The following is a 27106-nucleotide window of genomic DNA, read 5'->3' as shown; positions in this document are numbered from 1 at the left end:
AATAATCTCTTTAATACACAAGGAGTAATAGTGAGAAAACAATTCAGCACAGAAAGAATACTTTTGTGTGTGTGTGTGTTCAGATCAGAAAGCACTGTGGTTATAGGTTCCCCATGCACACCCCTCAACCCCCCAATAGGCAATGTAAAGAGATAGGAGGAGAGATCAGGTATTCAGGAATGGTAAATTTCAAACAAAATATCAATCACCCTTTCCCCCAGCAAACACAAGAGAAAAACGGAATTGACTGTCAAGCTGTCAGAATGGCTTTTAAAGTTATCTTGAGAATGGACTGAAAAAAAACTAACACTAAATATGATCTAAATTGCTGAAATTGTATACATTCTTATGGGAGCCACTTTGGATAGTTGCACATAAACACAAGCAATGATTTAATACCAAGAAACACTTTGAAATCTTAAAATTCAAGTCGGGAGCAATCAAAAGCTGGTTTGCACATGTCAGAATTTCCCAAAAACGAAATTCAAGGCAAACATAGGCGCACGAATGGAAACAGGAATGCACTTTTAAAAATGACAAAAGGATTTCTTACACTAGAGGATGACTATGAACAAAACGAATGCCCACAGAAACACATCCACTTGATAAGAATGACTGCCTGCTAAGGACCCGCCTTCTTCAGATGAGAAAAGGTCAGCGCAGAGATTCAAAAATACTCCTAACAACACAGGTTCTGAAGACAAGAAAGGATGGGTTTAAGATAGGGATTAACTAAGCAAGGTACACATGCTCTGACACAGTACTTTCTATAAATACTCACTAGATATGTTTTTAAACAGAACCTTCAGGATTCTGGTCCATCAAGATTCTGGTCAGGGAATTGGATCTGGTTCTAAGACAGACGCATTGGCACATCGGACTGGGTCTGCAATCAGCAAGGCGCTCTGGACACAGCACGGCACAGGACTGGACTGGATCTGCAATGGCTCTGGTCACAGCACGGCACAGAACTGGATTGGATCTGCACTTCTTGGTTCTGATGGTAATTCCTTTAGCAGGCAAGCAGTACAGCACAGCCCAGCTGTATTTTGATGCTTCCCCTTAGGTTTGTGGGATTCTGCTTCTAGAATTTGAGGCCTAGCTGAAAATGTTTCAGCTATGCAATGGATTTCTCCTTTGCCAAGTTTCTGGAGTCTGGAGCAAGGTAGATGTATAGCTCAGCAGCAGGGTGCTCCGCCATTATCCGGATAGTGAGTGACTCTGTCTGTCTTTTTGAGTGGTGAGCTGTCTCTATCTATGCTATGATTAAGGGGTGTGTGGGCTGGTTTATCCTAAGCTCGCCCCTTTGACAGTTGATTGGGTCAGAGTCTCCTCTCTGCTTTGATAGGAGGAGAAAAACACGGTGTCACCTTTATGGTGTGATTTTATGAGGCTGAGGATCCCCCTTGGCTGCTTGAACACAAAATATCCCTCCAAACCCCGTAGCGGTGGGATCTTGTCTCAGCTTTTCACAGAATTTTGCCCTTTTCATCAGGAACACAATGTCCAATTTATAAGCACATTTCTATCAGTGTGCGCGTTTAACCTGGGCATAAGTGTATAAAGTTTCATACTTTAGCAGCAATACATTTTGTGTAAAATCACATTTTCTGCCGTTTCTTTCCAGAAAATGTCACACGATTTTGCTGCCTCTTGAAATGTCCAACCAAAATTTAGATTCACAAATATGTTACTGCTATATTTTACACAATTTTCACTGGCAAATTATAAGTCTATTAAAAAGTGTTCTTTGTGAAGGGTCAGCCACATATGGTTGTTTGTATCCACCCCTTCTGTCTTCCATCAGTTCAGAAGCAGTCTCCTCCCTGTTTGCTCTTGGCAGAGGCCATTTACGACTGTCCTCACACCCCACATTTCCTTAGAGGCAACTGTTCATTGTTCCCTTTTGCCTCTGTAGACCAGGTTCTTTCCAAACCCTATAATTGTCACTTTGGTGTGATTTCCTGGTGGGGAGAAAGGCCATCTTTCTGTGGAGAAACCTGATATTCCAGTTTGGTCGCTCTTAGCCAGGCTTGATTTCATTGTTAATTCTGTTGCATTTTCCCTTAGCTTAAAACAAACTTGTGATTTCAAAATAGCAGGTAGAATACGTATTCAAGTTTTTAAACCATGGGATCAAAACAATTACAACATAGGTTACTCTCAGTAACAGGCTTCTTAGATTGCAAACATTTGATTTCAGTTTATATACATGTTTAAAGTTTAATCAGACCGGCTTCTGACAGCTGAAAATACAAAAAAGTGGGGGAAATGTCCCACTGGGTAGTCTCCACGAAAGGGGATTGTCCCTTTCACATTATTTAATTATTATTTATTTGTGCATTTTTTCTTGTGAAATAAATACTTAAAGAATCCTTTCACAAACTTGAGGCTGCCTCAATTGCTTTAAGATAATCATGAAATGTGTGATATCGTAATGGTACGCTCTGAGAAATAACTTAAATTGAACCTATTGAGATTTGTATTTAAAGCAGTACAGACTTTCTTGTTATAGCGGCTTCTGACAGCTGTCATTCAGGCGGCCAAGGGTACTGCACCAAATTTTTGACAGACCCACAGACGGGCCACTTTTGCTGTGGAATTTTCTTTATGCTCTCAGCTTTTCAGGACCTTGCAAGTTCACAAAGGTCAAGAATTCTGGGTGTTTGAGGGTGTTTTGCACCGCCATTCTGCATTTTCAGTAACAAAGAAAAAAGGATTTAAAGCAAGATTTTGGGGTTTCATTTAGCAACACTGCTTTTTCCTTCTGTACTCCATTTTTACTTGTTGTGGAGCCCAGTGACATATTCCAGGAGTGAGACACAATCTAGTACACAAGCCAAAACTGTTGGTTTGCCAGTGCTTGTTTTTGTCAGGATTTCTATGCAAAATCATATGCAAGAAAACAGAGTTGCTTATTAATAGAGGTTCTTGTGGCAGTCTTTAGCCATTAACCCTCTGAAGACTGCTTAGAAATTAAACACACAGGCCCTGTACAGCACAATGCTTGATGTTATATTCTGATAAATCTAGATCAAACAGTTCCTAGAAGGGTATGTTTTGGGTGGGGAGGGCAGGGAGCGGGTGGGAATGGGCATCTGTGTATCCCTGATTACGTGCGCTCCCTTCAAACGGTACAACAATGCAACATTTGTGGCATATAAGCGATACTAAATCACTGCATAGTAGGCAAAAACAAAATATGTTATCTTCATGCAGGAACGTATCTGAATACTGGAAGGAGGTATTGGAAAGAATCCCTTGAGAGTCCGCAATGAAGCAATCTGCCTCATTGACAGTATAAAAGTAAAGCATCTTTGTGCTATGTGTGCATATAAAGAGTGGAATTGAAGTCACACATAAAGGCAACGGAAATACAGTCTTGGTTGAAGAATTGTATCAATCTATGGATTTCAAAAAGAATAACAGTCATGGCAGACATGAACAATAAGTACACAGATGTTAGCGAGACATTTTATCTTTATATGGGCTGTAGTATTGTTCCATGATGGTTGACATTGTGATGTAGGCATCCTGGAAGATGCTACCTCTGATGTGTGCCACTCTCCTTCTGTGGTTCCCCACTGTCTCACTTGTCCTCCCTCACACCCAAGCCTCTTCAGAGTGTCCAATGTGACTGTCCTTTGTATCGACATTTCCCTCGTGTCCCTTGTGCTCTATTCTCCATTCTCTAATCTGTCTCTATTCCCCATATATACAATTTAAAACTAGACCCACTGGTTATAAGACTACTCTATTTAAAGTCATCTATTATGTGATCACTGTCAACATTTGATGCTAACGTTGGCCATACTCCTATTTAACTACTAGTATGTGTTTGAAGATTATGCATGTGACTTAATATTGTGCACTGGTTGAAGTTTCAATAAAATGTTTAAAAACGTCAATGGGCCTGAATATGAATTTAGAGGTAGAGGTAAAACAGCTGGTATTTTTTAACTCCCTTTGTTTACCACTTCATAAAATTCAGAATTTAATTTCCTAAACTTTGTTTACGCCAGATTTTGTGTCAGGTCCACACAAAAGCATTACAAGTGCAGTACAAGGGAATTGTTGCAGGGGAAGAGATCCCTCTGCCAGATCATAACTGTCACAAGGATAAACGACATTAAACGGCATTAAACACACGTAATTGAACGCATAAAGAGAGTAGGAGCACAACACAAGATATGGAATGAAAATATAATTTTTTAATCTATTATTAGCACCCAGTGTGGGGTGTCTTGGATAGCAGGCTCAGACAACTGATCTGAGCTTGCGTCTCCCCACCCTCTTCATTTGTGAAATAAGCCCAAACCCCCTCACCAGCCCCACTTGACTGATTGTGGCAGTGGTGATGCCCACTGCAGCCACTGATTTGCTCCGTATCCCTTTGCCGCCAACATAGAAATGAAAGAGGGACTCTGTAGGGCCCCTCCTTAAAGCTATCTGGTAGTCATCTTACGCAAATATTTTCAGCCCATCAACGGGACTCCGCAAAGTGTCGTGTTCATCAGAAGAGAATACACCTATCTCAACACCCCGGGTTACCGGATTGGATGCCAGGGTGCTAATAGCATTAACCACCTCCCGGGGCACTCATTAAATGCCCTCACTATGTTGAGGCCTCTAACTCATTCTCTGCATTGTTAACACCTGTTCCAGCCCTTGGAATGGGAGGTTAATGCTATAAAATGTGCACATGTCTTCCAGAGACTGCAGATGATTGGACTTGATGCTCATATATAAGGTACATTTTTTGTGAGTAATCCCATCCAAACCCCAACTCTCTAGTGCACAAATGAGCATGAAGATGCTACGTGGCCATTAGAAAAGCACGCCAATGCCACACCACTCTTTCATAACTGCTTCCTGTGACTGCATTCCAGCCCAGGCCCTTCCTCAGGATTGTGTCTAGTATTCAGAGCCACATGCACACCACTACACCTCTCACACACAAGCCTTACAGTATCTCCATCTGCCTGCTAAACTGTCTTGTAATGTGTTAATAGATTTCTGTTTTGAGAAGCCTAGATTTTGTTTTTATGAGTGAAAATCAGAAGGAATGTACTCGGTGATCTTCCCTTTTCATCCTACCACTTCCACCCAATGTGTCTGCCTGCCCCTCTACCATCGCTTCTGACTTGGGAATGCTCAATGCATTCTGATGATTAACATTACTGAATGCATGAATGTTTATGTTTCAGGGTCACAACTTGCAAGAACTTAGAAGAAGCGCATCTCTCGCCAGCAAGGTTTTCATTCAAAGAGATTACAGTGATGGGACCATGTGCCAGTTTCAGACCAAATTCCCCCCAGAACTGGACAGTCGGGTAATGTATCTCTTAAAAAAATGCTTGGATCATTATCGTGTTTCTGAATGTGGTAAGCAGTTCACATTGTTGAGATTTGTAAATAGTCTTTGAAGTTTTGCTTTCACGGGTCGTGTAAGACGTCTTGCTACCCTAGGCGAAGTCCCATTTTCTTGCTCAGTCCCCTGGTACGTAGGAGGCCACATGTTATTGCAGAGACACACTGACATCACTGTGCTGGTGGTGCTAAAGGTTGTAACTTGAATTAGTACCCGGCGAGGGCGCAATCAGAATGAAAGAGCCATTCTGATTGGCCCTCGCCGAGTCATTACCAGGCCGGGAATCCCTCTGTTGGAATTCCACGCCCTTTGTCCCTGAAAGGGGCGTGGCAGCCCCTCAGCCAATGAGGATGCTCGAAGCGGAGCCATCCCCACTCCAAGCCTCCCCACAGCTGAGAGGCTGACTTCGCCCCCCCACTGGGGACTCAGGTAAAGCTTTGGCTTTTTTGTTTCCCTTCCCTCCCTCCTCCAACCTCCCTGCCCTTCCCACTCCACTTACCTTCTATCCTTTGTCCCAGGTGGGGGACGATGGCAGCCTCCTGCCGTGTGGAGACTCGGAGCAGGGCCATTTTTTTTTCCTTCCCCTACCTTCCGCCCTCGCAACCGCACTTACCTTCTTTTTTTTCGGGAGCGGATGCGCTGGAAACACTTCTGTTTCCAGCGCGTACGCTCCCGATGGCCACCATGGAAAGGGAAAATGGGCTCCGTTTTCTGTTTCCATGGGGGCCATTTTCTTTGACGTCTTTTTTTTTGTTTCTCCCGAAACCCTGCAGCATTTCAGGACAAAAAAAAAGCTTTTAGTGCCCCGGTGACGCAGTGTTTGTGGGCCAGGGTACTAATAGCTATATGCCCCTCGCGGCGGGGGCATTACCGCCTCTGTATTGCCCTGGGGCCTTCGTTAAGGCCCTTTCTTTGCTCGGGTCTATAACTATGGGCCCCGGGGCATTACCTAAGTCAGTAATGCCCCCGCCGCTCGGGGCATATTGCTTAAATATGACAGTGTCCTAGAACTAGTTATGTCCTGTCAACACGTAAAGGAGTGTTGCTTAATGTCAAGCAAGGGAGAGTGGAAGTAGCGTGCACCATGCCGAATGAACACTCTTATACAAGGGTCTACAATATGTGGCTCTCCTAAGATTATGTGTTACGTCTCCAATTATCCCCCACCTTTGACGACTGTGGATAAAGTGGATAGGTCTGTAGTCCAAAACTGATGGTGAAGCAAAGGTTTATGATCCCTACGTGAGAAATTAGAGTTCTTTAGGAGTTACACTCAATGCGAGTTGTGCCTTTAATAATGACAAATAGGCAAGTTACACTCAATGTGAGTTTTGCCTTTAATCATTATACAAAGTCATCATCTTCCAATGAGATAATGATAAAAAAAAGTGAGGCGATAGGATCCATCTATTTACTTTCAAATAATTCCTTTATGGTGAAACTGCAGAAAATGAATTGATATTTTGAACTTGCAATGCAAAATATTGTGAATGGAAATTAGCCAATGTGGAGAAAAATGAAGACACATTGACACTGCAACCATTTAAAGAAAAGAATCCTGGAATAATGAATTGCTTCATATATTAATGCTTTTCATCAATTACTATGACAAGGTTGCACTTATGGGATGCAGGTAGTTCCCTGCTCCCCTAAGACACAGCACCCTAAAAACGCTATTGTGTTTCTCACTCCCCATGAACACTCCTGTGACCCTGTGAACCAGCCAATAAGCTGTGTTTCTACAATCTACAAACAAGAAATGTCATTAAAGGGCAGAGCAGCATTGCAGTTCATTCAAAAAGCACACAATTGCTTATAAATTATGAAACTGCATATTCAAAAAGGTGAAAAGCCCAGTGTGTCAAAATATTCCAATGTAATCAGTGTATTTCATTTTCCAACAGCAATTGAAACCTTGCATAATTCTTTTAAAAATATATATAACCGGGCCTGTAGTTATGGTTAACTTGCTCAACCCATTGGAAGATCACTTTTTGGGCGGCTTAAATCTTTAACCCTCCGGACGAATCCTTACCAACCTTTGCAATAAAAGTATATGGCCGGTCACATTGATACTGCAAAGTTTGGTGAGGTTTCGTCAAAGGGGGCAAAGTTATAGGGGGGATCCCAACATTTCTGTTTTCTTACATAGACGCAATGGAACAAAAATGTTGCTCACGTCTACAGCCCAAACCGCTGAATGGACTTTCCTTTATTGGACTAATCTCACATATTCATGTACCTTTTAGATCCTCATAATCGGTACATACCAAGTACTATGTCTGGAACAACATTACTGTGTGTTCTATACAGCTGCTGTTTCTGTCTGCATAATCATTGGGTCACTGGGAAAATAATTCTGTACAGGATTTAAAAAAAAACAACTACATTTATGTGATAGTAGGTTTGTTTGAAGTGTGCCGTACTTCAGGGAATGTTTAAAGTGCACAAATAAGTCTATTTGTTGATACAATTGAAATATGATTTCTGTACTATTGAGGGTATAGGTTGAGTCTGGTGTACATGGTAATGAAGGAGAAATTGTAGCTTCTTTCTCTGTGAAAAAATATAGTATAATATGTTAGGCAGGATAGTTTACAATTTTTCATTGCATATAATCTCACATATTCACGTACCATTTAGACCCTCATAATAGGTATATACTAAGCACTATGTTTTGAACAACATTACCGTGTGTTCTGCGGAACTGCTGTTTCTGTTTCCATAATCATTGGGTCATTGAGAAAGAAAATCTATAAAGGATTTTTTTTAAACGACTACATTTATGTGAGTTTAAGTTTGACAGTATGTTGGTTTGAAGAGTGCCATACTTAAGGGAATGTTTAACGTGCACAGATAAGTGTATTTGTTGTTAAAATTAGTGTTGTAGTAAGAAGAATCGTGATTGTTTATTTGCAATGAAGTATAATAGAGGGTATTAGATACCTGTTAGTGGATTGAAACTGTTTTGCATTTTAGAAGCAGCATTGCAGTAGTATAGTTGTCGTTAGATACCAGTTGGCATATTCTAACTGTTGATATTTTTATAGTTCTGAAGGGTATTTTTAGAAGCAGCTAGATACCTGTTGACGTATTGCAATGATTTTCTTATTCAAAAGTAGCATTGCAGTATTATGGATGCAGTTAGATACCAGTTGGCGTATTCTAACTGTTGATAGTTTTACAGGTCAGTGACTAAATTTAGGTTTAAGTAATATTAAACAGGCATTTGTTAGATGTGCCGGTAATCTCTGTTTTAGAGAAACAGAAGCATGGTTGCCTTCAAACCAACCACTTTTTTAAATGTATGCAGTATAGTGACCTGCAGTGGTTGTGGCACCAGTGTGGTTGATTATGCCTACGGTTCTGAAGGTTTTCTTGCCAATAGATGCTTGCCCATGTGTGAAGCTAGTAAGCTTGTAGTTGTTTTTGGTACCATCTGTGTTGTACCGTAAAAGCATTAGTATTTGGTTTTGGCTATTTGTGTTTATGTGCACGGTGGAACGATTGCCTGAATTGCAAAAAATGCATAATATGCCATGATTTGCATTTTGTAACAACTAATGAAATGGAATAGATTCACAATTTGGTATAGATACATACACAAATCGTTCATAAGGGATGTGCTCTTGTGAAACAATGTATGAAATTCTAAGATTTCATTTATAGGTATGTTTTTGGTTTCCAGTGCTTGCAGTAAGTACATTAGACATTATGTTTGCTCTTCCTGTGTGTTTATGGTGAATTCTACTATTCCTGTACAGTAGTCCAACTCTTGCCTTATTCCTGAGACACTCTAAATGTTGTTAGGATTATTTGTGGCATTTCTATGAAGGATGAGCATTTGCAAACACAACTGGTCTGAGCTGTTCAAGTAAATCTTTTGAACAATTGGTGGCAATTGGAACTGAAGATTGATTGCTACATTTGCATAGCAATTTACACCGGTTGTGTTGGAAAATTTAAATGGGCCAGAAAAATATGTGTCTGTGTCATTTGCTGGACATCAACTTGTTTTTTTAAAAGAAATATGTTTTTTATATCTGCTGATGGATGTGCAGTTGTGTTTGCACTAGATAGTTTTGTGGTTTTACTGCTTGATAAAGTAGTAGTTGTTTTTTGTTTCTTTGGTGGTATTGTTGGGAGATCTCTTATAGGTTCTATTTTTGAGGGACAGGGTGCACATCTAGATGGGTTTTTTAGGGTGCACAAAGTGGGTTATACTGTAGGATGCAAGGAATGTCAGCCTTGACTTTGTTTGCATCAAAATTGACTTTGAATAGTCCTTCAAGTGTATGTAGATGTGAAAGTGCTACATAACGCATAACCTTTTAAAGACTGTGCTGCCAATGTCAATCAATCCCTGATCTAGAGTTAGACCTTGCGATTTTTGAATAGTGACTGCATATGCAAGAGAAAGAGAGAATCGTTTTTTGCATACATAGATGTCATTGAAAAGAAGGAATCATTCTGTTGTGCGTCCTATCCTTTTAACTTCTGAAAGTTTGTCAAAGTGGATGTTCACAAACTGAATGTTGTCATATTGACATGAATGGAAGACATCGACTGTACCAATTGCTCCATTGACTAAATCTTGCTCTACGTCAAGGTTACGTTTAAGAATGATTCTGCCATTTAGACACAACATTAACATTTTCTCCAATCCAGCTGTGTTGGAGATAGATTTTTCTAAGCTATTTAGTTGTGCTGTTGCTTGATGACACATAGGGAGTGCCATGCCGTGCACTTCCAGTTTGTCTGTGGAGCTAAAATGCAATATTGGCTGCATTTCATTCATTTTTTAACATTGTTTCATTGAATGGACTACAGCTTGCCAGGGTTGTCATTAAGGATATGCATTTTAAATGTTTTTGTGCCAATTGTTCCATGACATCAGGAGCAGATGTATTATGCCCATATAGCTCATAGATGAGTCTTCTATTTAAGATGGATTGTGCATCTTTACAAAGAAGAACAGTTCTAATGCTTTTTAAAATGTTAGCATAGGTGAGGCAGACTGGCACATGTTTTAAATTAGGACTTCTTGCAATCTGAGGTGAATTAATGCCAACATAAGGTTGGAAACCATGCTTACCTCATTTATTAGTATCATTTCCATTGCTTTCAGAATTCTGCGTACTTCATTAAAGCTTCTGCTGATAGTGTGCAGTATTCTAATTTGTTTTATTGTTTTACTGGAAGGCGCAGTAGTCGGTGCAAAGTAACAGCTCCAATGTTGTAGGCAACTAAACCTGGGAGGGCTATTAAAACAGGTGAAAGGTTGTTTGTTAGGTTTTGTAGGAATTTGCTGATGATTTTAATTAAGAATGTGTTTCCAGAACCAGCTTCACCACTTACATAGAGGAGCAGAGGTTTATAATTTTGACAGCTACAAGTTTTACTTTCATGCTTCAAACCATGTTAAATTTCTTCAGTCATTTCTAGACAAATGGTAAATTGTGATTTGAGCAAAGACCAGACTTCTTCTGATTGTTTATATTGATACATGGTATTTTCTACTTCAGTCATTGCTATTTCTGCTTAATTTAGAACAAGTGGTTCTACAAGTTTTTCTTGGATTACTGTAACAGAAGGTTGACTGCCCTCAGGAGTGTCTTCTTCTAGTTGTGCTTGAACTTCTTCCTCTTGTTGGCGTTCATTGTCGACCTTTTTTGTATTGCTGGAAATTGACATTTGTTATACTGCTTTTATTTGCATTGAATGCAACATCAGATGAGTCATGGTTACCTAATAAGTCTTCTTCTTTTCTCCATGGTTTAGAAAAGTTGCAGTAGGGCCATGTAATAAAGTTCATAATGTTAAGTTTGACAAGGCTTCCTTCACAAGCTGAGACAAAATATTTTCTGGTTTGTTCATCTGGTTTGACATTATTTTGTAGGACTAGTTTTAGGCTATGTGGTATAGACACATGTTTTCCAAAGCAGTACTTCTGTTTGGGTAGTGTGTGTCTAATACATTGATTTTTAAAATGTCATGGCTTTTGGGATAATTTGTGGCTATTGTTTCTATTTCTTTGTGGGATTTCAACACACTTTTTCTGGATGCAGCTGGACCAAGGTTTAGCAGGATCATGTGTTCAGATTTGTCATATAAGACTGTGCCTGTTAAACAGTCTTCAGCTTCATGGCATCTTCATTCTCTATAGGAGAGCATTTTCATGGCAAAGCTGTAAAAATAAATTGACAGTGTTTTGTCAGAGGATATGTCATCCCAGAGGTCTTTTAGCTCTGTTTTCGCAGCTTTGGTGAGATAGGCTATGACATATATTGCGCCAACAGTGGAATTGTCTGCAATATATTATATATCTATGTTTGCCTTCCACAAGTGGGCAATCATTGCATTGTAATCATTGATGCACTTTGAAGCTCACTTTATTTTAATGTTGTATGTGTTTTAGGCAATTTGGACTTTCACACTGTGCCTAACAGGAGAACGCTGTTTATTTGTCCTTTTGCTGAAACTGGTCTAGGGAAACCAAAGTGGCATTAGGTGTAGTATTTAACTTTGTCTTTATATCTAAGTCAGCAGTATTTAACACACTTACATTTTTGGAAGCGCAAAATGTGTGTATGTAGCTCAGCATGTGTGGTTTCTAAAGGGAGGTCGCAGGAGTACAGAAAAGTGGCATCAATGTAATGACAAAAATGTAGGAACCTCTTTTATCCACAAAAGCCTCAGCTTGTGTGGTGCTCCTCTGGATTGATATTCTTTTCTCCAAAAGAAGTGTTCCAATTCTCCAAATGGAGGGATACTTTTATTGCAGATGAAGAACAGCATGGCAATAAAGCGATGGTGAAAGTATCTTGATACATTTACAGGGTCAAGAAAACAGAGTTCTCCCGGTGTTTATCTGTCTATTCCTGCTTTATTTTGGTTTGCTATACGTAAGAAGTCTTGCAAGTCATCCCATGAATATTCTAAGGTTCATTAGCATACAATGTATATCAGCATGATGTTTGAACCAGTATTCTTTTGTACCACACATGTTTGCCAAGAGATTTGTGATACTGGACTACAAAAGTTCATCTTTGTCTTTTATCTTTTGTAAGCAGTTGGGTAGCGGACATGTTTACAAAATTTGAGCCTGTTTTTAATGAGCCAGTTTTTAGTGTGTATGTAACTCATTAATATAGAGTTTCTAGTACACTTTGGAACAGGAGGTGAAATATGTATTCTACATTTTGTCCGAATCTGGGGTCTTCATAATATATTCGTAAAGGGTGATATTCTGATGCTGTTCTTTGTGTGGATCTTTCATCATATCTTCCTCCTTTTCCTGTAGGAAAGAGTAAAGGAAAGGAACGTTTATCTACACTTTTCTCCCATATGCTGATTGAAGATGCCTTGGCTTCACGCATTTGCAGGGTAATTCATAGAAATTCGCACAAAAGTGGCGCACGCGACTGGCGCACAGCGTGCCCGTGCGAATGTCTGCGCCAGCCGCGTGCGCTAAAATCGATTTCCGCGCACAGCGTATTCATGGATTTTCGCATCCAAAACCAGCCGTGGCGCAGCGTGGCGCAGCGACCCTGCAGCAGCGCCAGTTACGCCCCCAAGAACGCCCTTGTGCAAGGAAAAGCCTTCAAAATCCCCAAATAATCGCAAAGGGCTGCGCTAACCCTGGACCAGTTCACAGGGCTGGCAAACAGCAAACGCCAAGCGGGGAACGTGTATTTCAGTGGTTCGCGGGAAGTTCCACATGCGATTGTCCTGTGTACGTGTGCATCAGGGGTGCGCTGGAAGTATCACACGCAAAATCAGCAGGGTACGTGTATTTCAGGGGTGCGCGGGAAGTATCACACGCGATTCCAGCAGGGTACGTGTATTTCAGGGGTGCGCGGGAAGTATCACACGCGATTCCAGCATGGTACGTGTATTACAGGGGTGCGCGTGAAGTTCCACACGCGATTTCAGCAGGGTATGTGTATTTCAGGGGTGTGCGGGAAGTATCACACGCGATTCCAGCAGGGTACGTGTATTACAGGGGTGCACGTGAAGTTCCACACGCGATTTCAGCAGGGTACGTGTATTTCAGGGGTGCGCGGAAATTTCCACACGCAATTGGCCCCGTGTGAGTAGGGTACGTGTATTTCAGGGGTGCGTGGGAAGTTCCACACACGATTGGCCCCGTGCGAGCAGGGTACGTGTATTCCAGGGGTACGCGGGAAGTTCCACACGCGATTTCAGCAGGGTACGTGTATTGCAGGGGTGCGCGGGAAGTTCCACACGCGATTGGCCCCGTGCAAGCAGGGTACGTGTATTTCAGGGGTGCGCGGGAAGTTCCACACGCGATTTCAGCAGGGTACATGTATTTCAGGGGTGCGCGGGAAGTTCCACACGCGATTCCATCAGGGTACGTGTATTTCAGGGGTGCGCGGGAAGTTCCACACGCGATTGGCCCCGTGCGAGCAGGGTACATGTATTTCAGGGGTGCGCGGGAAGTTCAACACGCGATTTCAGCAGGGTACGTGTATTTCAGGGGTGCGCGGGAAGTTCCACACGCGATTGACCCCTTGCGAGCAGGGTACGTGTATTTCAGGGGTGCGCGGGAAGTTCCACACGCGATTGGCCCTGTGCGAGCAGGGTACGTGTATTTCAGGGGTGCGCGGGAAGTTCCACACGCGATTGGCCCCGTGCAAGCAGGGTACGTGTATTTCAGGGGTGCGCGCGAAGTTCCACACGTGTTTTCAGCAGGGTACGTGTATTTCAGGGGTGCGCAGGAAGTTCCACACACGATTTCAGCAGGGTAAGTGTATTTCAGGGGTTCTGGGGAGTACTACACGTGAATTGGCAGTGTGGGTCCTCCCAGGTGTTCGCTCTACAACCTCCACGGCCCCTGCAGGCAGCCCACACCGCGGGGGACTACCCTTCACCCCTGCTCAGGTCCCGCAGGCAGCCCATCCACCATGGGCATGCCCCCCAGCCAACCCACATGTCACCTTGCACTACTGATCAACAATGCATGTCTCCCAGCACCCCCACCCCCCAGCAGTCAGGGGCACCCTCCACCAGGCCCCTGCCCATGTCTACCACCACCCCCACCCCCCAGCCACCAGGGGCAGCCTCCACCAGGCCCCCACTCATGTCTCCCACCACCCCCACCCCCCAGCAGTGCAGGGGCAGCCTCCACCAGGTCCCCACTCATGTCTAACACCACCCCCACCCCCCAGCAGTGCAGGGGCAGCCTCCACCAGGCCCCCACTCATGTCTCCCACCACCCCCGCCCCCCAACAGTACAGGGGCAGCCTCCACCAGGCCCCCACTCATGTCTCCCACCACCCCCTACCCCCACGCAGTCAGGGGCACCCTCCACCAGGCCCCCAGTCATGTCGAACTCATGTCTCCCACCACCCTCACCCCCCAGCCACCAGGGGCAGCCTCCACCAGGCCCCCACTCATGTCTCCCACCACCCCCACCCCCCAGCAGTGCAGGGGCAGCCTCCACCAGGCCCCCACTCATGTCCTCCTGCACCCCCACCCCCCAGCAGTGCAGGGGCAGCCTCCACCAGGCCCCCACTCATGTCTGCCACCACCCCCTATCCCCCAGCAGTCAGGGGCACCCTCCACCAGGCCCCCACTCATGTCTCCCACCACCCCCACCCCCCAGCAGTGCAGGGGCAGCCTCCACCAGGTCCCCACTCATGTCTAACACCACCCCCACCCCCCAGCAGTGCAGGGGCAGCCTCCACCAGGCCCCCACTCATGTCTCCCACCACCCCCACCCCCCAACAGTGCAGGGGCAGCCTCCACCAGGCCCCCACTCATGTCTCCCACCACCCCCTACCCCCACACAGTCAGGGGCACCCTCCACCAGGCCCCCACTCATGTCCAACTCATGTCTCCCACCACCCTCACCCCCCAGCCACCAGGGGCAGCCTCCACCAGGCCCCCACTCATGTCTCCCACCACCCCCACCCCCCACCAGTGCACGGGCAGCCTCCCCCAGGCCCCCACGCATGTCCCCCTGCACCCCCACCCCCCAGCAGTGCAGGGGCAGCCTCCACCAGGCCCCCACTCATGTCTGCCACCACCCCCTACCCCCCAGCAGTCAGGGGCACCCTCCACCAGGCCCCCACTCATGTCCAACTCATGTCTCCCACCACCCTCACCCCCCAGCCACCAGGGGCAGTCTCCACCAGGCCCCCACTCATGTCTCCCACCACCCCCACCCCCCAGCCACCAGGGGCAGCCTCCACCAGGCCCCCACTCATGTCTCCCACCACCCCCACCGCCCATCAGTGCAGGGGCAGCCTCCACCAGGCCCCCACTCATGTCCCCCTGCACCCCCACCCCCCAGCAGTGCAGGGGCAGCCTCCACCAGGCCCCCACTCATGTCTCCCACCACCCCCTACCCCCCAGCAGTCAGGGGCACCCTCCACCGGGCCCCCACTCATGTCCAACTCATGTCTCCCACCACCCTCACCCCCCAGCCACCAGGGGCAGCCTCCACCAGGCCCCCACTCATGTCTCCCACCACCCCACCCCCAGCCACCAGGGGCAGCCTCCACCAGGCCCCCACTCATGTCTCCCACCACCCCCACCCCCCAGCAGTGCAGGGGCACCCTCCACCAGGCCCCCACTCATGTCCCCCTGCACCCCCACCCCCCAGCAGTGCAGGGGCAGCCTCCACCAGGCCCCCACTCATGTCTCCCACCACCCCCTGCCCCCCAGCAGTCAGGGGCACCCTCCACCAGGCCCCCACTCATGTCCAACTCATGTCCCCCACCAGCCTCACCCCCCAGCCACCAGGGGCAGCCTCCACCAGGCCCCCACTCATGTCTCCCACCACCCCACCCCCCAGCAGTGCAGGGGCAGCCTCCACCAGGCCCCCACTCATGTCTACCACCACCCCCACCCCCCAGCCACCAGGGGCAGCCTCCACCAGGCCCCCACTCATGTTCCCCTGCACGCCCACCCCCCAGCACTGTGGGGCAACTGCCAGCAGGCCCCCACTCATGTCCAACTCATGTTCCCCTGCACCCCCACCCCCCAGCACTGTGGGGCACCTGCCAGCAGGCCCCCACTCATGTCTAAATCATGTTCCCCTGCACCCCCACCCCCCAGCACTGTGGGGCACCTGCCAGCAGGCCCCCACTCATGTCCAACTCATGTTCCCCTGCACCCCCACCCCCCATCACTGTGGGGCACCTGCCAGCAGGTCCACTCATGTCCAACTCATGTTCCCCAGCCAACATGTCATCACAATCTAGATCCCCGGTCCCTATGGTCAGCCTCCAAATGCAAACACCCACCCGAGTATTGCATCCACCCACTCAGAAATGGCAATAACATGATAGAACTGCAATTGCAAGTTTCGAAACGAACACATGTCCCTCACATACACCCAATGGGTGTCAGTGAATCTCAAAACCCATATCATGATATCCATGAAACCAATGAGATGATACTACACATTGAAGTTTGATCAAAAAATATGTATTAAAGAAAACATTAATTGAATCAAAAATAAACAGAAATGGGAATGTAAAAAAAGTAAAAAGAAGCATGTCCATGAAAAAATGCAAAACCAAAAATCAGAATCCAAAGGAATGGTGTCCAAAGTCACAGTCCAGAAAATAAAAATCCAATGGGAAATTATAATTGAAAGCCATTGCTCCCTGGTTAAATTGTAAAAAGAAAAGAAAATCCAACAGTGAACTATGTACAGGTGAACAAGCCAGGGTCCATGATCCCAACAAAAGAAATGAAACCTATCTAATAAAAAATAACTATATACAAAAATGTGGCCCATTGTCCAAAAGGTCCAAAGAAATGCAAAAACAAAGGAAACCTAACACTAACTACACAACTATTTACATGGGCAGCGGGCTAGTCCAACGGCTCACTGGATGTTGTCATGGGCCAGGGCATCATCAAACTCCTGTTCAATGGCTTGGAGGCGGGCATGTTCCCTGGCCCCGAGGTCTCGCAGGGATAAAGCAGTGTCCAGCTCCAACTCCCTGCGAAGACCCTTGAGGCACTCAGCCCGCCTCAGTGCCCTCCGCATGGAGTTCTCCGCCCTGGCCATTGCGAGCTGTTCCTCCTCTGCCAGCTGCCACTCCGCACCTATCTGCTGGCCCAACCGCTCCCACACTGAAGCCACTCCAATTCCAGGGTTCTCCTGCCCTCCGGCCGATGCCTGCACCCCTGATGTTGATGGCCCCGAGCCATGATGCCTCCCACGTCGAGCCTGCCGCTGCCTCCGACGCAACTCCAATGCAACTGCCTGTTCCAGCACGACGGCATCCAGGCTGATGGTATCCACCGACACTGTCGTGCACGTGCCCTGCCCGATGATGCCGTCACATCCTCCATCTGCTGGGGTCCAGTGTCTGGTGTGTCCACTCCTGCTGGACCTCCGACTCCCGACTGTGGCAGGGATGGGATCCCCACCGAGCCGGCTGCATTGGTCGGGGCAGGTCCACAGAGGGCCCTGGTGGCATCTGGGCCAGAAGACGGCATGGAGAACGACTGGTGCATAGTCTCCACAGAGGTGGAGAGGGTCGCCAGATTGGCCGACACATGTAGGAAACCCCCGACCATGGCCGTTCCCAACTGGGCCACGTCGGCACGGTGCTCTCCGTGATGACGTGCATGCTCCTCCCGGGAAGCACGCACCTCATCACGAATTGCACCTGTGCGCAATGCGACACCAATCAGGACCTTCTCCATACGGCCAGGGGTCCCCTCGTACGCAGGTGGAGGGGAGTCAGATGACATGGACATCCCCCTACCTGCGGACGGGCCTGGGATGGGGCATCCCTGCTGCTGCATGGTGGTGCAGTCACAGTGTCAGGGACAGTGACATGCACAGGCCCCTCCACGGCGACCTGTGCTGCCTCCTGCCCCTGCCCCTGGACTGGAACACTTGCACCAGCAGGGATGCCCCCACCAGGCCCCATGTGCACCTCAGTAGCGGCCTCCTCCTCCTCTGTGGAAACCACCAACCTGGATGGCTCCACCCCGTCTTCCGCCGTTGCAAGCCCCTGTGGGGGCTCACCCACCCCTTCCGCTGCAGCCGTGGGGGCATCCCCGCCGCTTTGCTCCACAGAGCCGTCTCCGCCCTCTTCTTCACGTGGCGCTGTGTAGAGGGAGACATAGAACACAAGCATCAGGGTACTGTACAATGGTCCCCTAGACAGGAAGCAATAGCAGATGAGTGGCACTGTCAAAGATCACTTCCATCATGTCCCTCCACAACACATGGCTCAGTGCAGGTAAAACACATGCGCTAACAGGCATGGCACATGCTATGGACATAGGCATACATGTCCAAGTGATTCTTGAAACATACACTGTTGTTTTGGAACTCACATGCATCATGTGCCATGCCTATCACATGCACACACTTCACCCTAGTTTCATCCATCTGGCCTCGTACACCACAGACACAGTGGATACAAGGATGACTAGGCTGCATCAGTGAACCTGAACATTGCGACAGACATGTGTCATGAATCCCTGGCATTCACAAGTCACAGACACACAGGTCAGACACACAGACATGGACAGCATACATGTACATGGCATCAGCACCCATCCCTCACCCATGTCCAGGAACAGAGACTGGCATGCTTTCATGTGGCCATTCCGCATAGGGCAACCCATGTTGCATTTGAACACATGCACCAACTGTGTGGTTCACACATTACTGGTCTCACATGCATGACGTCCCTGCACACACACATGCATACATGGCCTATGTCACACATACAGGCAAATATCAGACAACCAGCACACTGCGACATGCCCTGTCTCACACAGCAATGCTTGGCCACTTACCGCTCAACTCCAGACGGGTCTGCCTCTCAAGGATCTGGGCATGGAGCGCTGGGCCTACGCGTTCCAGGACCCTCATCTGGATGGTACTCATGCGGCCCCGGCCCCCCTCCACGAGGCGCCGGGCCTTCAAGAGGGTCCTGGACCTGCAGTCATCCCAGCGCTTCTTGACATGTTGGTAGTCGCGGACTGCCACCCCCTCCGCGTTGATGGCAGTCACGATGTCCGTCCAGATCCGAGTCCGTCCTTCCTTGTTGGCGTGCTTACTTCCGAAGAGGGCATCATACTACCCCAGGACTTGCTCCACCAGGACACCAACTTCGGTGGCAGTGAAGCTGGTGCCCCTCTGCCTCTCTGGCCGGGGGTTGCCAGTGGTGCCAGATGTTGCAGTGCCCGACATGGCAACCCCAGAGGCAGGAGTGGGTGGGCAACTGGGTCCTGGGACTGGGCTGTGGAGCGATGGTATCCCAGTCGGGAGTCTTCTGTTCCAGCAGGGGTGGACACAGCAAATGGACCCCTGCAGATGGCTGATGTGCAGGCACCAAATGGCAGGGTACGGTGGCAGCAGGCAGGCAGGCATGCAGCAGCAGATGGCTCGTGGGAGGCTGCTCGAGGCTCTGGGGGGCAGTAATTCGGCCTTTTGGGCAGGAGCGTGGTCTTCCCTGTGCTTACGCGTGACCAGCTTGATATGGAGTTATTTGGCACGTGAAAATCCTGCACGTCTGCGTGTAAATCGAGGAAAGGCCCTTAGCGCGTATGCACATCAGCAAGCATATGCGATTTCATTGGACCAAAGGCCCTTAGCACGTGAGCGCGTCTGTGACGTGAGGCGCGCGGGTGTTTCCCTCATTACACGTGATGACAGAGCACACGTGGATTTCCACCAATCGCGTGTGGAACTTCCTGCGCACCCCAGAAATTCACGTACCCAGGCCAATCGCGTGTACGCTCACTTCCCTCCGATTACACGCAATGACACTCGGACGTGCAGTTTTACCACGTGTGCTCGCATATGCGATTTCATTGGCCCAAAGGCCACCATGCGCAGCTGTGACGTCACGCGCATGGCCGTAGAGAATGGCGCGTGTAAAAATGAAGAGATACACGTCCGAGTGTCAAAGCGCGTAATGGGTGAAATGGCCTCATTGCGTATGCGCGTCTGTGACGTGTGTATAAAAGGTACGTATAGAACGCCATTTCCTTGTACGTGCTTTTCGTGTAGAGCGAGTGGGTGAAATCTGTACTTCTTGTCGGTTCACACGCGATTTACTTCACAGCGTTTCCAGTTCATACTCCCTGTTACCTCTGACAGCTTTTTCTCTTTTCCTCTTTTTCCTGGGCCTGTTTCCTCAAACAGCGTTCCCTACTACTGTTGTCCTGTCTCCTCAGACAGCGTACAATTCTTCTTTTGGCGGGGGTGTTGCCAATGCGCACACGCGCATATTTTTCACGCTTTTGTTCCTGGCGGACGGTGAGTCGCGCACGTATTTAACATCTGTGCTTGCCCCGTGTGTCGCGTACCCCTTCAGAGGTCATTCTAGGCTGCGTGTGACACGCATACGTTCATTCTTGTGTTCCTGGGTGCCACAGCGTAGTGCAGGTTTATTTTTCCACGCATGTGGTCTAGGAGGGGTTGCGTGCACCTTACTTCGCTTTTTTGGGGTGCCTGTGCGTTGCGTGACCCGTCATCTTTCCCCAGGGGTGACATACAGCCTTGCTAGAGCACTAGGGTACGATTACAATCTGGTACCCAACCCTATTGACCCCCAATTGCCCAGGACAATAGTTCACATCGACTCTCATACGCACAATAACATCAGTGCCATGGCTGGGAGGCGAACAAGCTGTAAGGGTGGCTAAGGTGGCCGAGCCCCAAGTGGTGGCCGTGGTGGATCCGGTAGGGGACGTGGCCGTGACTTGCAGGGTTCCCATAGCCCCCCATGTGTGGAGGAGCAGTCAGGGACACCCATGCCCCCCCCACTGGTTGAGGTTACCGTGGCTGACACCATCCATGCTCAGCCCTTGTTGGACCAGCCCACTGTGGAACCAGACCTGGCACAGGGTGACTCCATGGCTGACTTCCAGGTCAGCAGGTCTAGGCCACGTGCGCCGGTGAACGTTGGTGTCATCAGGCCACGTGGATCAGGGGCAGCTAGGTCATCTGCTGCCCCGCGTAGGCAGGCTGGGGCGGCTGCAGGGGCAGCTGCGGCTCCATCCACCCCACCTCTGACATACCCATCCAGGACAGTGTCGGTCCAAGTCCATCATGCTGACATTCCCCCTGACACCATCACATTTGAGATAATGCCTGCACCAACTCCCATGCTGAGTGTGCAATCCCACGCTCCTGCCCCTAGTGTCCAGAGCGGCGCTGGACACTCCGGATCTCCACCACCTTTCAAGCGGAAGAGGAAGAGAGCTTGTCCAGTAGAGGCTGATGCCCCAGACACGGTTACACAGTCCGGCCCATCAAGGAAGCCCAGCGAACTGAATGCACTTGTAGAGTATGTGTCCGCACATGAGCGCAAAATGGTGATTGTTGCAGGATCCAAGACCACACCTGCACAACGTCGGGCACACTGGCAGACCGTTGCGGACATCATAAGTGCCCTTGGACTCATGAGGCGCACAGCTAATGAATGCTACAAGCGCTGGAATGACCTGAAGCGCAGGGCAAAGAATAAGCTGGCCTCAAGTCATGCCGCAACTCTAGTGACTGGAGGTGGGTCTCCAGCAGACGACATAGAACTCACTCCACATGAGCAGGTTGCTGGGACCTACGTCACGGAGGAACAGATCCAAGGCTTGGGAGAAGTGGCAGATTACGAGGCATTGTCCGGTGAGTGCACATGCATGTGTGTGTCATCCATGTGCATGGTGTGTGTGGGAAGGCTTCTGTTTGGGTGCCAGGGGAGGGTGTGTGTGCCTGAGTGGTTCGGCTCACCCATGTGCCTCTGCCTATACATTCTTGGCAACAGCATTTGGGTATAGCAGCATCCCTTCGGCCAACATTAGACATCCAGCCCAACAGCACGCCAGTTGCCCTTGGAGTGTCATCTTGCCACAACACTGTTGCTTATTTGCCTCTGTTTATTCAGGCAGATTGTTTGCATACCACCACTTTTAGTCGGGATTTCTCAGTCCTATTGTCACATGTCTGACATGGCTATGGTACAGTGGACTGGCTCAGTTTCGTGGACATGATTAGTTTGGACATGTCCCTGTGCTATAGGACCATTTTTGACTGGCAGCTGCAGGTTAAACATTTGGACCATTACAATGAAAATAATCGATTATATGAACAAACTGGACTGAATGAACAATTGGTGACCTCCTCTCCCTCTTCACTTCATGGCTAGGGTACATGCCATCTGTGTGATGGCATGTGTATTTGACCTACCAATCACTGGCCAATGTGTGATGCCACTGCTAGGCAGCATGCAGCAAATGTGTTCATCTTCCATCTTGGTGTCATCAATGTGTGCCATCTGCCTCCCCATCACACGCAGTGACGGTGCATGCATGGGAGTGTTTTAGTCATGTGGGACATGTGTCAATCAAGTACTGTTTCTGTAGCCTCTCAGCCCTAATTGTGTACCATAGTGCTAATGCCTGTTTCCATTTGTTTTCTTTTATGTCTTTGCAGGGGAAGACGCACTTGATACTGCTGGGGTTGTGGAGATGGTGCAGACCCAGGAGCGGTCTGAGGGCCGACCGACCACCAGTGAGGGACGTGGTGTGGTGGTGGGTGAGAACCCACAACTGCTGCAGGTCGTGCTCTCAAGGGGTGTCTCTGGCTGCACCTCCCCCGAGCTGTACTCAGGTGTTGAATCGGATGATGAGACCTACGTGCCGTCGCAGGTGAGTGTTCCTGGGAGGGATTCTGTTCTGTCCGACCCACCTGCACCAGGGTTAGAACCCTCAATGGGGATGTCAGTGTTGGCAGGTACGCCTTTGGTGGTTACGGATGCAGGGTCACACTCCGCGACATCTGATCCTGTTCCTGGGCCAGCAGATCAGAGGGGGAATGCAGTCCTGCAGCCTCAGGCAGTGCCAGAACAGCAAGGCGCAGTTCGCCTTGCCCCAGACAGGTGTGGTGCCCGCCGACGTGGTGGCCGTATGCCACCTGGCAATACCGCATGGGAGCAATCCATTTACGGTATGGCAACCCAACAGGCAGCATCATCAGAGATGATGGCTCAGGCCATGGATAGGGTGGCCACTTCCATTGTCCCCCCGAAAGGCTGATGGAGCGACTACAGCAGGCAACCGACTCCATCTGCCAGTCACACAGGGAGGACATGTTGGCGTCCGACAGGGACAGGCGGGCGGCACTGGCGATTCTGCAGGAAGCCATCTCCATAGTGTCCCAGGGCCATAGGGAAGCCCTGAGGCTGGAACTCCTTCACCTCAGGACGACTCTTGTTGAGCTTGAGGCTTCAACAAACCGAAGGACAGAACAGCAGCTGGAGCGTCTCACCCGTACGCTCTCAGCTGAGATGCAGGCAACTAGGGCGGAGGTCCGGGCATCCCGTGAGTTGTTGCATGGGGACCGCCACACACTTATCCTCCAGAACGAGACCTACCACACCCGCATGCTTGCAGCCATGGAGGAACAGACTAGGGCTTTGCGTGGGCTGCCTCCCATAGTGCCACCACCTCCGGATGCAGCTGCAGAGGGTGAGGATGGCGACAGCAGTGATACTCCCACAATAGGGTAGCCGTGTAGGCCATGAACCCATCGAGGTGTTTTATTTTCTGCAAGATCCACACAGGTGGGTTTTGGTGTGCATCCTGTCCTCGGACCTCCTGGGTGGCCTCCCCAACCCCCCCCGGGCACATTAATGGCCATTTATGTTTTTTTTTTGTTTTTTTTGGGACAGTGTGTTGCCTTGTGTGGCTCCCGTGGGCATACGCTGCATTGTGGCTGGGCACATGCAGGCTTGTCATGGATTTGGTTCAGATGCTTGGCTTTTTGTCACACACACCCCTCCTGCTTCCCGTTTCCATGGGCTTGCAAAGGGTGTGCCCAAGTGACATTGGCGTACATGGTGACATTGGACTCCCATGAGCTGTGTGGGCAGTCTGTAGTCAATACTGTGTATACATTCATAGTGCATATTGTTGTTGTATTGTACACTGCATGGTGTATTGATATGTGCCTCTGCATCCATCTCATCCTCCATATTTGCAGGTCCATTCCTTATGTCTTCACAATGTGGTCCGCCTTGGAACTGGAGTCCATGTTGTAAGCAGTGCACCTACTCTTGCGTGGCGCTAGTACTGTATACTTGGAAGTGTTCGGAGGGCTGTCATCATCAGGTGGTGAGGCTAGCTAATTTTTAAGTCTGTAATGTCATGTTTAAGGTAGGTTGGAGGTTGTGTAGGTGATTGGTATTCTTGGTAAGTATTTGGTAATGTGGGTTGTAGGTCCTGCATTACTGTGAGCATTTCATGTGTGGACATGTTTCCATTAGGGACACTGTAGCTGCTGACACTTGGGGAATGTTGTGGGGATTAATTTCTTTCCTCTCACATTGCATGACATGCCATGGTGTGTTGTGTGTCCGTGCCGGGGAGGGGGTCGGTGACATGGCACTGTTTTCATGTAGTATTTTGCAAGTGGGTATTCATTTCTGCAGCATGGAAGTGTCTTTTCATGACACTGCATTGGTGGTGTTTGTGTAGGTAGGGATGCACACATTGTGACACTTCCATATGAACAATCTCAGGCTGCTATGGTTCTGACATTTGACAGTCCCTTTGTTTGTCTTAATTGTCAGGTCGAGTCATCATTGCTTATCAGATGGTATGTGCCAGTTCTGTGTGCACTCCACTGGGGTGTGATTTCTATGTGAAGTAATTAGCCACCAGCTGTGTACGGGCTGCCTCAACCCGTGCCCTCTTCCCTACCATGTGCAGCAGGCGTGCATGTGGTTGGGGATGTGGGGGCACCACCATGTCCACGGCCAGGCCTCGGCGTGTTGTAACATTGTGCTGGACACATGCTGCCACTATGATCCTGCACACTACTGGGGGCGCATATAACAGCTACCCGCCAGAACGGTCAAGGGAGCGAAAGCGTGACTTGAGCACTCCGAATGTGCGCTCCACTATGCCCCGGGTTGCAATATGGGCTGTGTTGTATCTTACCTCTGGAGGCGTGATGGGGTTCCGAATTGGCGTCATCATGTGGGTGCTAAGAGGGTAGGCACTGTCCCCTGGTAAGGAGGTGATGGGTATCATTAGTGGGGTAGTGACATAACTCTGCATCTGACATGCATGCATGTGCAGTGGCATTCAAACTCGGAAAAAGGAGGCATGTATTGCCATGCCGCCCAGCTTCTAGGTCCCAGTTTAGGGTAGACATTCGGTAAATGAAGCTGTCGTGGGTGGACCCTGGATAGTTGGCATATACTGAGGTGATGATTCCCTTAGCATTACATACTACCTGCACGTTGATGGAATGCCAGTGCTTGTGTTTCCTATAGATGTGCTTAGAAGCCCTGGCGGGACGTAGTGCCACATGGGTGCAGTCAATGGCACCTAGCACTTTTGGGAATTGTGCCACACCGTAGAAATCGAGGGTGGCAGCCTGCCTTTCTGCAGGTGTCCTGGGCAGGTATATGTGCCTATGGACTGATGGGCGTGCAGTGATGATGTTCAAGACCTGGTGTAGGCAGCGTGACTGCGTGGCCTGTGACACCCCACCCACTATGGCACTTGTCCGCTGAAATGATCCTGTGGCCAAGAAGTGCAGCACATTGAGGACCTTCTCCAGGGGGCTGAGTGCTTGGGAGCACAGGGTGGGTGATGTGAGGTCATCCTCCCACTCACTGACCAGGTCCAGTATTATGTGTGGGGGAAACCTGTACCTCCCATACACCTGGTCATCAGGCATCCCAAAAAGGCTGGTTCTGGGAGTGAAAATTCGGGCCCTCACTATCCTCCTCCTCCTCCTTTGGTAACCCACGGCCACTGCTGCTAGGAATGGTATATTCATCCTGGCGTATGAGCTTGTTTGTTGTTTGCGCGCACTTTTATGCTGCCCGGGTCACGTACGCCTGCTTCATGCTGGCGTACGTGTCTCAGGATTGGACCATTTATTTTTTTGCACTTCGGAGGCGAACGTGTGAATCTTCCCGCCCACCCAGGAATACACGTAGCACGCTCTCACAGGCACAGTAGTAGGTAAATATTCCTGCCCACCCCTGGAATACATGTACCCCACTCTCACAGGCCCAATCGCATGTGGAAGTTCACGCGCACCCCGAAGTACACGTACCCAGGCCAATCGCGTGTGGGACTTCCCGCGCACCCCGAAGTACACGTACCCAGGCTAATCGCGTGTGGAAGTTCACGCGCACCCCGAAGTACACGTACCCAGGCTAATCGCGTGTGGAACTTCCCGCGCACCCCGAGGTACACATACCCAGGCCAATCGCGTGTGGAACTTCCCGCGCACCCCGAAGTACACATACCCAGGCAAATCGCACGGCTGGGGGGTGGGGGTGGTGGTAGACATGGGTGGGGGCCTGGTGGAGGCTGCCCCTGGTGGCTGGGGGGTGGGGGTGGTGGTAGACATGAGTGGGGGCCTGGTGGAGGCTACCCCTGCACTGCTGGAGGGTGGGGGTGGTGGGAGACATGAGTGGGGGCCTAGTGGAGGCTGCCCCTGGTGGCTGGGGGGTGGGGGTGGTGGGAGACATGAGTGGGGGCCTGCTGGAGTCTGCCCCTGGTGGCTGGGGGTTGGGGTGGTGGAAGACATGAGTGGGGGCCTGGTGGAGGCTGCCCCTGCACTGCTGGGGGGTGGGGGTGGTGGGAGACATGAGTGGGGGCCTGGTGGAGGCTGCCCCTGCACTGCTGGGGGGTGGGGGTGCAGGGGGACATGAGTGGGGGCCTGGTGGAGGCTGCCCCTGCACTGATGGGGGGTGGGGG

General features: G+C 49.2%; 1 protein-coding gene across 2 annotated transcripts in view; it reads left to right on the top strand.

Moving 5' to 3' along the window:
• GOLGA7B (golgin A7 family member B) overlaps window positions 1-27106 on the top strand; it is a 326951-nt gene that overhangs the window by 198308 nt on the left and 101537 nt on the right. For both annotated transcript variants that reach the window (XM_069611552.1, XM_069611551.1), the window contains exon 2: window positions 5208-5333. In XM_069611552.1, coding sequence (XP_069467653.1) covers window positions 5208-5333 — 126 coding nt within the window. The remainder of the gene's footprint in view (window positions 1-5207; window positions 5334-27106) is intronic.

Source organism: Ambystoma mexicanum, chromosome 8 (genome assembly GCF_040938575.1).
Source record: "Ambystoma mexicanum isolate Mex_15411 chromosome 8, UKY_AmexF1_1, whole genome shotgun sequence".
Taxonomy (NCBI): domain Eukaryota; kingdom Metazoa; phylum Chordata; class Amphibia; order Caudata; family Ambystomatidae; genus Ambystoma; species Ambystoma mexicanum.
This window is presented reverse-complemented; position numbering and strand designations above follow the sequence as displayed.